At 48.9% G+C, this 12,672-nt stretch overlaps 2 protein-coding genes across 3 annotated transcripts in view; one reads left to right on the top strand and one right to left on the bottom strand.

Annotated features, from left to right (window-relative positions):
• EME1 (essential meiotic structure-specific endonuclease 1) overlaps window positions 1–339 on the top strand; it is a 4,813-nt gene extending 4,474 nt beyond the window's left edge. For both annotated transcript variants that reach the window (XM_007465059.1, XM_007465060.1), the window contains exon 8: window positions 163–339. In XM_007465059.1, coding sequence (XP_007465121.1) covers window positions 163–339 — 177 coding nt within the window. The remainder of the gene's footprint in view (window positions 1–162) is intronic.
• Window positions 340–629: 290 nt separating this feature from the next.
• LRRC59 (leucine rich repeat containing 59) lies at window positions 630–12,672 on the bottom strand. Its single transcript, XM_007465061.1, has 7 exons — window positions 12,369–12,672; window positions 10,269–10,328; window positions 9,789–9,947; window positions 9,453–9,557; window positions 6,285–6,357; window positions 4,048–4,221; window positions 630–2,620 (listed from the first exon to the last, which is right to left on the bottom strand). Exons 1-7 carry the CDS (start codon window positions 12,471–12,473, stop codon window positions 2,373–2,375), a joined length of 924 nt encoding a protein of 307 aa, XP_007465123.1. The 5' UTR covers window positions 12,474–12,672; the 3' UTR covers window positions 630–2,372.

Here is a 12,672-nt window from a genome sequence, read left to right as displayed (position 1 = left end):
GGAATGCCTTGTAAGTCAACAGTGTGGGTCTGAGGTCAGAGTCAGCACTGACCAGGGAGGGAGGACGGTTCTCATCCCCCAACCTAAGCTTCCCATCCCTTATTCACAGATGAGGAATGCCCATGGGTGGTATGGTATTAACAGGTCATTTACCACTTTCAGGCTTATAAGCGGTGTTTTTCTGAGCAAGAATGCCAGAATTTGCTTGCAGACATACAGGTGCGCCGTGGGGAAGGTGTGACAGCCACCTCCCGCCGTCTTGGACAAGAGCTCTCCAGGCGTATCTACCTTCAGATGACAGCTTTGCAGCCAGATCTCTCTTTAGACAGTGCAGACTGATGCCAGCCCTCAGGGACAGGGATGAAAAGCTGATTTCCACCCCAGCCCCCCAACCTCAGAGCATGACTACAGTGCAGGGATTAGAAACACCTCCTGCAGCACAGCCTGGGTCCTGCCCACAACAGACCTTCCTGGGTGTCGCTGTTTGTGATAGGGTCCTTACCTGTCAACATGGGGCAGAGGCTGAGGTGCTCACATCTGCCTTCCTCTCCCAGCAAGTCAACTGCCACGTACAAACCACCCCGACCCCTGCCCCAGCCAGCCCTCAAAATACAAAGGAACAAAGACAGACCACTCAGACATGTATTTAATAATTGTAAAAATCCAAAAGAACCTCAGTGTCAAATCTTGAGGTCACAAGTGAACTGCGCTCGGCAGGCTGCTTGACAAGGCTGGATGTGCTCCCGCCTTCCTCCCATCCACGGAAGCTGCCTCAAGCAGCCAAGGAACCAGGGGAGGTCTGATCACTATGCTGACTTCTGTATTCTCTTAATCTCATTTTATGTACTATGTGTTTAGTTTCAATAAAGCATTTGTACCAATGGCTCTGGAGCTTGGAGGAAGACTAAAGGAATGTGTAGTGATTCTGAGTAAGGTGTGGGCCTACGCAGCAGAGCTCTCTCTGAGGGAGAAAAGAACAAGTCTTTTCTTCCACTGTCAGGACGGTCACAAGTGTCAGTCTTATCCATGGGCCACTAGTGCCGAAAAGATGGACCCCACTCTGTCTCTGGACATGACAGGTTCTTGCTCCCCCTGGGGAGAGGCAAGGAACTTTCAATCGGGAGTCTTCTGTGAATGAGCACCGTGATGGCCATTTCTGATCCCTTCATCCAACTGTTGTGAAAGGAGGCAAAGGAGGCCATAGAGCAAGAAAATGCTGAGTCTGGCAGACAAGAGAATGGACAGTTCTGCCCTTATTCATGCAAGTCGTTAATGTACCACTTTTAAACTCCATGATGCTACTTATTTCCCTTCATTGTGTAGTTATAATCTAGAATCAATTCTAAACCTCAGTCTCTAATGAAGCTTTAGTTTTCAGGTTGCCTATGAGGTATTTAGTCACACCGATTATGTAAGAGAGCTGTCACAGACCATGTGGCTTTGCAAGGGTCCACCACCTTGTTTATTGGCAATCAGGGCATTAATGCTCTCAAATTGACACAAGGAGCCTGGACCATCCCCATTTTATAGAAGCCACATAAATTGCCACAGGACTCTACAAGAGCTGCCCAAGACCCTCATGGCTATGAGATTTCTATTTGTGGGTCATGAATCTGTTTCCCATGAAAGATTCTATACTCCAGCCAAGAGACAATTCTGGTGTAAGTTTTGTTCTCTCAGTACACTATAAAGGAGGCAAAATGATGGAAAGAAAGGATACCAGGGTGGGAATCCAGTTCTGCCTCAAACCAGCTAAGAGACCATAGGCAAGTCATGGAAGGCCTCAGTTTCCCTGTCTACAAGTGTTACATTGGACTGGATGGTCTGGAAGTCCTGTCACAGCCTGAGATTTTGTATGACTGTTAAAATATCTGAATGTCTGAGGTCCTTAAAAAATAGGTATGCCCCTCCCCCGCAACTTAGACTAGATTTGCTGAGTGTGGTGTTCCCCTAGTCCCCAATAAACACACTGCCTCCTGATCTGCCCTGGCTCCCCAGGGAGGAATGAAAGAAAGGGTTTGTGACACACAAAAGTATAAATGTAGTGACAGCTGACCTTTAGTAGAAATGAGTCTTGCCTTTACACAGCTTTGTATAACAACTAGAAAAGGCTATGTTTTTTCCTCTCCCTACCCCAAGCCTATTTTAAGCATGCAGGTAACTGGCCCCACCTCCTATTTCTCCTTATTCCACCAGGGAACCCTGACTAAGGAACAAAGAAGTCTTACAAAGGGGAGGTCTCAAGTACCAAACGGCAGCCATGTGATGATGGCAGGTAGGTCTGACACTAAAAAGAGGTTGTGTCCAACAGAACCCAATTCCATAGGAATCCAAGCTCCAAGGCTGGGAGGCAGCAGGTGTGGAGGACAAGCTCACTGCTGAGAATCGGTCTGCAGGACCCACCGGAGGATGTCGTGGCTGCGCAGGCCCCGGAGCGCGCTGTCGTAGATGGTGTTCACGCTGGTGCAGAGGGGCTGCTGCTGCAGCTCCGTCACCCGACAGGCGACCAGCCCGCCAGCCACACACAGCAGCAGCAGCAGCAGCAGCAGCCTCAGCACAGCCCAGGAGCGAGTGTGTTTCCGGGGTGGTGGCTTCCGGGGCCGAGAGCCGGACTTAGATTCTGGAGGGACAAAATCACAGTAGGCAAAAAGTCCAGTCAGTTTAAGGACGCACACTCTGCAGTCGATGCTAGTCTCCGTGCACGTCCACTTACACCCCTCTGCTCTGATGAAAACTCCCCCGGCCCTGAGGAGAACACATTTTCTAGACCATCTGAGCTCTTAAAAACTTTGCTATGCAGAGATTGAAACATGAACTCTTTCTCCCTTGGATCTCAGGGAGTAGATTCAAAACTGGATCTCATTCTGGATGTTTCACTAGCACACAGTCCCCAGGGTCCTAAGTTCTCCATAACATGCTGATGATCAGGGCCCCTTAGGACCAAGGGGAGGGGCTCATCAGGAGGCATCAAGCGTGGGTAGAGTGCTGCCCATTTGGGGAAACAGGTTCAAAATTTATGAATACTGTTAATGTTTTTATTATAAAAAGAAAGCCTGGAAGAAAGTATACCATATTGGTAACAGTGATTACTGCTGGGAACAGGGGATTACAGGTGATTGCCATTTTCCCATATATATAAAGAAATTGTCTGCAGTGAATATAATTATTGAAGAAAAAAATGGTTTTGAGATTTTTAGGCAAATTTTTAAAAAACCTGACTGAACACCCACATTCCAAGAACTACATGATCCTGTCATAGGTTTTTCTCACTTAATCCTATCACTAATCTGTAAGGAGGTATGATCCTCATTTACATAAGGGAACAGAAAGGTGGTGAGGTTGGGCGGCTTGCTCAAGGCTAGCAGGGGCAAGCAGCAGGCCTCCCTCCCCACAGAGCTTCCCTGCTCAGGTTCCTCTCCCTCAGGTGTCCCTTTTGGCCCAGAGGATATACGGTCCTCCCTTATACATGGAGTCACATTGCTACACAAATCCAACGGGACATATTCAGGCAAAACACTAACGTGTTTTATATACGACATGGCTCCCCGAATGCAGGCCAAGTGATTCCCCTGGTGTTCACCAAACAGTGATCGGGTCCAACTGGGAAAGAAAATCACAGGCAGTGCTGGCACCACTGAGACGCCACCACACACTCAAAAGCTCAGTCCACTTCCTGGATGACGTCAGGGACTTTTAAGAGTAATGTGACCATATGCAATCTTCACTTTTCTGGGTGATTTTACAATCTAACCCTTACAGAAAGTGCAACTCCCTGTTCTGGAAACGTTCTAAGCTACATCTGACCCAAATACCTGCACATAAGCATGTGACACTGGGGAGACAAACCATTCGGGGCAGTAGGAGGGTCCCCATTCGCTGTAAGTGGACCCTCTGAGTTACTCCCAGGCCTTAGAGTATGCTGTACCTGACGAGGTCTGCAAGCTTGTTCACTCGCTCGCTCACTCACTCACTCAGCCATGCCTGGAAACCTAAGCCATCTCCCCACCACACCCCTCCTGGAACCCTGCAACTGAGAGAAAAACCTACTCGGGGCCTGATTTGTTTCCTTCTTAGGTTTCTTCTCCTGCTCCCGCTTGGCTGCTTTGAGGGCGTCATACTCCTTTCTCCGGCGCTCCTTCTCTTCCGCCTTCTCCCGCTTCCGCAGTTCCCGCTCCTGAGCCTCCTTAGCTCGCTGCTTGGCCTCCCACTTCTTCTCGGCCTCTATGAGAAAGTATACCCAAAAGTGGCTTCTCTCCCACAAACCTCCAGTGTGCCTTCTCAAGTGATTAATATGGATTCAGGCTCCCTTCCCTTATGCTGTGGATCACATAAGATACATTAAAAAGCAACAGCTGTCTTTCTGCTCTCTGGGAAGTAAGCCCTCCCTAAAATACAATAAGCTGCTCTCAGGGTTTGCTCAGTGGATTCTTATTCAGGGTTTCCTAGCCATAAGCAGCAGAGATTAGGGTGATGTAACAAGGCGGGGGCATAAGGAAGGCATGGGTGATGAGTCTGGTGCTGCTTTAGAATTAGGTACTAATTCAGAAGACACAGCCACTGACAGCCTTGCACAACTCAACTATGAGGAGAGGAAACAAGGGAGGTGTTGATTGTATGAGAGTCCCCTCTTCCCAAGCTTCGGAAAGGAATGTGGCATGGGGAGGGCAGGAAGAAAAAGGGAGCGCTCAGGTTCAAGGTTAGAGAAGATGGAAATGTTTTCCTGAAAAAACAAGACTAGTTTGTCAGAGGGTATCTAGACTTCAACTCAGGAGTCTATGTAACATTCCGATTTATTCCACAGCTCAAGTATGTTTACATACAGCACCCACCTTACAAATTACCGGTTTCTAAAAATGCATTCCCAAATTATTTGGAAGACTGAAGCACATTTTTCCAAAGCCAGAATGCCACAGATGGCGGTTAAATGTCCTTTTAGGGCTCAAAAGCCTATTTGAACTATCATGTAGCTGAATAGTACTATTCTTATCACTGTAGCTTTCCACTGCTTTTCTACATACAAACAAGCTCCAAGTTCCAGCTGAGCACCAAGAATGCCAAGAACACACTCTGCCCAGCCTCAAGAGAACATGTGCCATCCAGAGGCGAAAGCAGCAGTGGTCACAGTAAACATGGGCAGCACAGCGGCCATGCGTGTACAAGGAATGGTCACAACTCAGGGGTTCCAATCTCAGGGGCCGCCTGTAATCAGTACTACCCATGTCCCTCTAACCACGGGAGTCCTCCAGCAAGCGGGCTCAGAAGTCAGCCGGCTCATCAACAGAGCACCTACTGTGTGCCGGGCCTTGCTCCAAGCGCTCGGATACAGCAGTGAAGAAAAGTCAAGCTCTAGTGCCTAAGTCATCTGCTTTCTACAGAAGGAGACAAACAAGTGAACAAATAGGGAAAAAAGATAGTGGTATGTGCCATAAAGGAAATAACTGAGGATGTGACAGAGAGTGGCAGGTGGGTTGGCTCTTCTCGTTTGAGTGGTTCTGAAATGGTTAAGGTTAACCTAGGGCAACAGATGAGGACCACATGAAGCCAGTAGGCAGCCAGTAGGCAGCCACGTAAAGACCTGAGGGAAAAGGAAACCAACAAAGCCCTTAAGATGAGACTGTTCTTGGTGTGTTCAAGCAACAACAGAGGATCGTGTGGCTGACGGTAACTGCACTCTCTCACTGGTGTGTGGAACGAGGCCGGAGAAGCAAGCAGGCCTGGGTCATGGCGGACCTTGTTGGCCATGTTACTGAGTTTGAATTTCATTCTAAGTTCAGTTGGAAGCCATGAGAGGGTTTTAAGCAAATAGTGGCAGAAGTGATTTGTGTTTTGAAAAGATCTCCCTGGCTGCTGTGTGGAGGGGGCACAAGTATGGAGCCAGGAAATGGTGCTAGGAGGTACTGTGGCAGTCCACCGGCTGGAGGCTTGACTGCAGTGGTGGCACTGGAGTTGCCACTGCTGATAGACTAGACATGGGAGTAACAGAAGAAAGCAATCACAGACATCTTCCCAATTTCAGGCTTGAATAACTAAAGGGATGGTGATTTCCCATTACGGGGGGACACCGCAAGGTGCTGAAGGGGATCTGGTTAGGCATGTTTAATTTGAGATACTTATTAACCCTCCAAGCAGACAGAAAGATAAGCAGTTGACTATGACTGTGGGGCTCAGTGGAGAAGCCAGGACTGGAGAGATGCTGCCATCTACCACCACGCTGTTCCCCACTGCTCTGCACGGCTCCTATCCTGGATCCTAGCTCCTCAAGCATGAGGCGGGTGGCCACCTACCTCGATCTATTTCCAGCCGCCGCTGCCTCTCTCGCTCCTGATCCACCTGCACAGCCTTCATGTGCTGTAACACCTGCAAAGGGAGAGGAGGGTGCTGAACTACTCAACGCAGTTGTCTTCACTGCAGGGAGTCTCAAAAGAGACTGTTCTTTTCAGGAGCCCTGATCACCAGAGGCCCTGGAAGCTGTGCAGAGCTAATGAAGTTAACCTTATCCTGTGTCCTCACTGCACCAACCTTAGCCAGAGAAGAACCATATAAGCCCAGTTCACTAAAGCTGTCAGGAAAGAAGTCTGTGAAAACACAATGCCAGCTGGAACCTAAAAAGTCCTGCCATTTACAATCGCTTCATGTAATTCTCCCAGCAACTTTTGTGTTAAACAGGGACAGCACTTCCTCTAAGACACTTTCCTGACCTCTTTTGGCTGCCTCAGGCTCCCCTCCTCCCACTCGTGGGAGTTTTCTTATCCATCTCAATCCTAGACTGTAAGCTCCCAAAGGGTTAGGGACTACTGTCCTTAGCTCTGCAGGTGAGCACAGCATTTAGCTAGTTATAGCACTCAATACAGGTGTGATGAGCAACTGACCGGATGCCCATTGTAAAAATAAGGAAGAAAACCCAGGCTCTGATGTCACATGGCTAGAAAGTAGCACAGCTGAGAGTGCAGGTCTCCTGAGTTCCTAGGCCAGAGCTTGTCCCTCTTACGTATAGTGCACAGAGGCAGGAGAGCTGTAAGAGAAAGGCATTTTATGAGCTCAATGAACACTGTTGCTTGACTGCATTAATAAGAGAAGAAAACCTCAAGTATTCTAAATGAAGACAGTAAATTGTCTTAATTTTCTGTTTCGCTACTGCACTAGACAATCTGCAGGACAGACATGTATTCAAATGTAATTATTTTACTTCATGGAAACTTTAGACATGCCCACATCTATCATAAGAGGGACACAGGAGCAGGTCTGCAAAAGCCACTCCCTCCAAGAGCCTGGCTTAAAGCCACAGGGAACCCTGTCCCGAGTAACCCAGGACCCGCACCAGCTGGTACCTCTCCAAAGGAGTCAAGCTTACTAAAAAATGGCCGCTCAACAAGGGGCTGCAGGATCTGGAGGAAGGTCAAGCATGATGTGGAGAGGGGGCCCAAGTTCAAAGTCCCTGTCTCACCCTGAACTCTGAATTTTATATAAGCACCAACCATTCAGTTGGCTTTAGGGGGTAAAAACTGGCTAAATAAAGAACCTGGATATTTACGAGCCGCCCCTTTTAGCTTGGCTACAATACATCAGGAGTTAGTTATCTGACAACACAGCCCAGTCAGAGATGGGAGAGGCTCTTCTAGAGCCTCTGGAGGACTGCTTTTGTCTGCCTATCCCAGTCCACAGCAGGTAGTAAGCACCTGGAGATTACTGTTGAACTAACAAATTATTTTTAAAAGGTGCTTTACTGTGTGCCAAGCTGATTAGTTACTATGCACCCACAAGGTCAGAACTGACCAGACCTAAACTAACTCCTGGGGACAAGTGACCTCCTTCTGACTGGCCCACGCCACTCCTGTACGTGCCTAAAGGTGTGCGCAGGAGACAGCTCTGGGCAGCGGTGCCGGAGCATGGCTTCTCATCACATCCCCAACGCACCATGCTCCCCGGAGCTTTGTCTGGAAAGTATCTGTGAATACTAAAGACCTTTACACTCAACAAAAGTTATTTTTGTAGGTCAAAAACTGGAATATCAGCAACTTTGGTTTAATATAGTATTAGTTGAATGAATAAATGGATAAATGAAAGGTGTTGCATACTGAGGGTTTCTCGGGTCAGAGATACAGAAGTAATACCTACTTCCCAGGTTTATGAGGGTTATGAGATGAAACATGCAAAGCATGCACAACAGAGGAAGAGCAGTCAATGGTAGCTATGGTTAGTCTTCAGAACAGACAACATTCTTAAAGCACCAAGTTTTCAGAACAGGATTCACTGATCACTTGTACTGTTCCCAGCGGAGGGCAAACTGTTGCCTTGGCTTCTTGGATGCACTGATGCTGTGCTTGGTTTCTTGTAACAATGGGTGACACAGATGATGAGACTATCTAAGAAGCCCTGAGCTAATGATAAGAAAAGAAAGGCCATTGCTCCCGAGATTCACAGAGACCCATCAGACACACATTTCGCTTACATTAATCTAGCGTTTAAAGTTAACTCTTTTGTGTTCACAACGCCCCCTAAACATAGCCAAGTAAGTCATCTGGTGCTCAGCTGAAGCAGCAGCAATCTGTTCTAAAGCTGGAGGGAAAAAATGACTATAGCTAGAGTTTTTGAGAGATGCGTACAGTGCTGTTCTTAAGAAACAATGCAAAGCACCTTTGAGGTTATTGGCAATATTTGCCTTCCAGGCTGCCAGTTAGTTCCTTCCTCCTATGTCAGATGACTCAACTGAAATCAAATGCCAGATGTGCCCAGGATGTGTCTGTTTACAGATATAAACTTACAAATACTAACAACACCTTTATTATCAAAATTCAATAACTGTGACTCAGAAAGGCTACAGTGCCTAACCCTCTTGTTCCATATAAACAACCGTCAACAGTGCAGTGCTGGATCATGCAAGGCCCTGACTCCTAGGAACAGAAGTACTGCAGTAGAGCAGAAGACAGTATTGTTCTACTGCTTGTAAAGAGAGAAACAAAGGTGCCTTTGCCTGACAGGTTCAGAGTAGACATTTTCAGAGACCTTCATGCTTTAAAAGACACAGCGATTTGGGGCTTCCCTGGTGGCGCAGTGGTTGAGAATCTGCCTGCCAATGCAGGGTACACGGGTTCAAGCCCTGGTCTGGGAGGATCCCACATGCCGTGGAGCAACTAGGCCCGTGAGCCACAACTACTGAGCCTGCGCGTCTGGAGCCTGTGCTCCGCAACAAGAGAGGCCGCAATAGTGAGAGGCCTGCGCACCGCGATGAAGAGTGGCCCCCGCTCGCCACAACTAGAGAAAGCCCTCGCACAGAAACGAAGACCCAACACGGCAAAACTAAATTAATTAATTAATAAACTCCTACCCCCAACATCTTCTTTAAAAAGAAAAAAAGACACAGCTATGGGTGCCCTGGGAGGGGAAAACAAGAGGCGACAGAGGCAAGTCCCAGGGGAATGTGTGAAGGAGCCACTGGGGAGCCTCGTGCTTACCTTGTTGGCACACTGCTTACACTGCTTCTCATCCAAGCAATCCCCTGCCACCTTGGCCAGGACAGGATCCAGGGGGTTATCCTTCAGGTCCAGCCACTTCAGACTCTAAACAGATGGGGCAGAGAGTCTGGTAAGCCCGAGTTCACATAAAGAGCCCCTCAAAGTGGAACAAAACGAGCAAGAAGAAAGCCCTTCTCCGTTCCGGCCGCAGGGAAAGCCGTCTGAGGCTGTGACAACAAGGTGGTGTTCCTGTCGGCCTCTCTCACAGCCACACTCCCTCAGTCCCCGAGCCCTCTGCCACACCTGGCCATGAAACATTGGGTCATGAATTGTTACCTTGAGCTGAGCAAAGCTGACAGGCAGGGTGACCAGCCTATTGTTGAGGAGGTCCAGGTGCTGGAGGTTGACCAGGCGGCCAAAGTCTGCTGGCAGCTGCCGCAGTTTGTTCTTACTCAGGTCCAGCTTCACCAGGTGTGTGAGGCCACAGAAATCCGACTAGGACCCAAAGAGAGAACACCTTGGCCTTGGGCTCACACACTTTGATGTAACAGTCCAGGAGGCCCCAAGTCAGAGGCACCTAGGCGCAAATCCTGACTCTACCTTTTACTAGCTGCTCCAGCTCGAATGAAAATGGAGATAGCAGGCATAGCTCCTGGTGGTGAGCCATGAGCCATGTGTGCAAAAGGGCTTAGCCCTTTTTAGTGGTAGCCTGCCTGCAGGCCTATCCTGAAATTATGCCTTATGACACAACTCCCCCAGACAGGAAGGAGAAGCATCAGGGCTCGAGAAGGAATCATGCTTGCTTGCCAGTCTTACCGGTAGAGCAGTCAGTTTATTGCAGGACAGATCCAGTATGGTGGCCTTTGGGAGGGCAGCCTAGAAAAGGGAATGAGAACAAAATGTCAGATCAACACATGGAACAATTCAGTGACATCTGCTAATGAAGGATTTTCCACAGAAAGTTCCCATGATTAGAAAAGGCCTTTAACATGGACATATATACACTACCAAATGTAAAACAGATAGCTAGTGGGGAGCAGCCGCATAGCACAGGGAGATCAGCTCGGTGCTTTGTGCCCACCTAGAGGGGTGGGACAGGAAAGGTGGGAGGGAGATGCAAGAGGGAGGAGATATGGGGATATATGTATATGTACAGCTGATTCACTTTGTTATAAAGCAGAAACTAACACACCATTGTAAAGCAATTATACTCCAATAAAGATGTTAAAAAAATGTTTTTCAACAAAGGAAAAAAAAAAAAGGCCTTAAAAAAAAAATAGCACTGAAGTATAATGTTCTTGGAGACACGAAAGGAAAAATGAGCCAGTCAACCACGACCTAGAGAAGAATGCAGAGTAGGGATTTGGCTGGGGAACATCCAAGGAAAAAAAACAGATTCTTCTTAGAAATTCTCCATAGCACTTTTAATATTCTCTCTAGCACTGCTCCTTATTAGGTTTCAGGACAGGGACTGTGTCTAATATAGCTTTGTGATTTCCATATTCTCCAGTTAGGGTCTTCCAGGCACTCAATATACCCGTTTGCTGATTCGTAACTGAATGAATGAGTAAATGAGTGAATGCAGAGTGAAATCAAGGCCCTCACAACCCAGCTCTGTTTTCCCATGGGGTTTGGGATGGAAAGGCTCAGCAAAACTGACCCTTCTGTTCTCCCAGGGGCAATGCTGCACCAACCGAATGCCTGGAGTAAAAGGTTTCGGACAGCAGTTCTAGGGCCAGGCTGAAACATGGGGCGGAGATGAAGGCAAATATTCAGTTAAGGACACTGGGCCAACGTGGACTTCCCAAATGTCAAAGTCCCAAGCATGAAGTTTGACCACCTAAAGAAGTTTGAGATATCATAGTGGGAAGCACACCGTGGTAATAGTTACATGCATCAACATTTGCTACCTGCCAAGTAATTTACATTACAATCTTATTTAATCCTCCCAACAACCCTATGTGATGGGAATAATTATCACCATTTTATACATGAGGAAATCTAGACTTAAAAGATAACTAAGCTTGCCAATGGCACTCAGCTATTAAGCAATGAAGCTGATATATGAACTGCGAATCCCATTCTAACCTCCATACTACACAGCCAAGGCAGAGGGAAGACTGGGCCAAGTGCCAAACGCAAATATAATTCGTTAAAGGCAGTGAGGAAAGTGCAGGTCATCCAAAGGGAGGATACTGTGGGGGATGCGGGTGGGGAACCAGGTGGGCAAAGCAGGGATGTACCATCTAACTCCACTTTGGCAACAAACTAGTCTTGTAATGTCCCTGGGGCCTCAGGCTTGTTTCCCCGGTTGGGGGTACGGGAGTAGGCGGGTGGAGGGGTGGGCCACGATGGTGCGGATTCCCACCAGTTTCAGAGTTGGGAAGATACTTTGCCAACCAAGCAGTGAGATGTCACATTCTTCAAGGAAGCATGCCTCAGGGCTGGGGCAGCCAGCTGGGATTTCTGGCTTCCAAGAAAAGCCAGGTCTGGGCCACACCCAGGTCTAACCGGAGGCCTACTTGGACCAAGTCATTCATTCATCTGTTCATTCATTCTCCGAATACATCCAGCAATCGCGCTCTGAGGGCTCCTACTTTGGGTCGGGCAAGGAGCTGAGCGCTATGAAAGCCCCTGAAATGGGGGTGGGGGTGGGGGTGGAGATTCACTCCTGACCCGTAAAAAGCCCATAGCCAGACAAGCAGCTCCTTCCCATCTTCTGGAACTGTGCCAAAGTGACACGTGTACATCCCAGGAAGAAAACTGGGGCCGGACGCGGCCTCCCCCGGGGAGTTAGTCCCACTCCCCCCACCTCATTTTAAGCCATGGAGACTGAGGCATGCGAAAGAAGGCGACCAACGCAGGGGCCAGCGCCAGTCGCGGGTGGGCGCCTGGGCCTCGCGGGACTGTACTGACCAACTCCTTGACCGGGACCTCATTCAGGTCGCTGAGGCTCAGATCCAGCTCGTGGCCGTCCAGCTTGTCGCGGAGGTTCCCGCCCTTGCTACCGGCCTTGGTCATGGTGACGCCGGCTGAACGAGTCCCGGCTCCGACGGGCAAGAGAAGGGCTGCGAAGCCGCTCGTCGGCTCAGCGGACTCGCACCCAACCTACAAAGCCTGCGTCCCCGGCCGCCGCAGGTGCGAGACCGCCGCCGTTCGTCCGCCCGTCAGCCGCCCTCTGAGCCCTGCGCCCCGTTCCCACCGGTGCAGCCACGACGAC

This window comes from Lipotes vexillifer, unplaced genomic scaffold (assembly GCF_000442215.2).
Source record: "Lipotes vexillifer unplaced genomic scaffold, Lipotes_vexillifer_v1.1 scaffold591, whole genome shotgun sequence".
NCBI lineage: Eukaryota > Metazoa > Chordata > Mammalia > Artiodactyla > Lipotidae > Lipotes > Lipotes vexillifer.
This window is presented reverse-complemented; position numbering and strand designations above follow the sequence as displayed.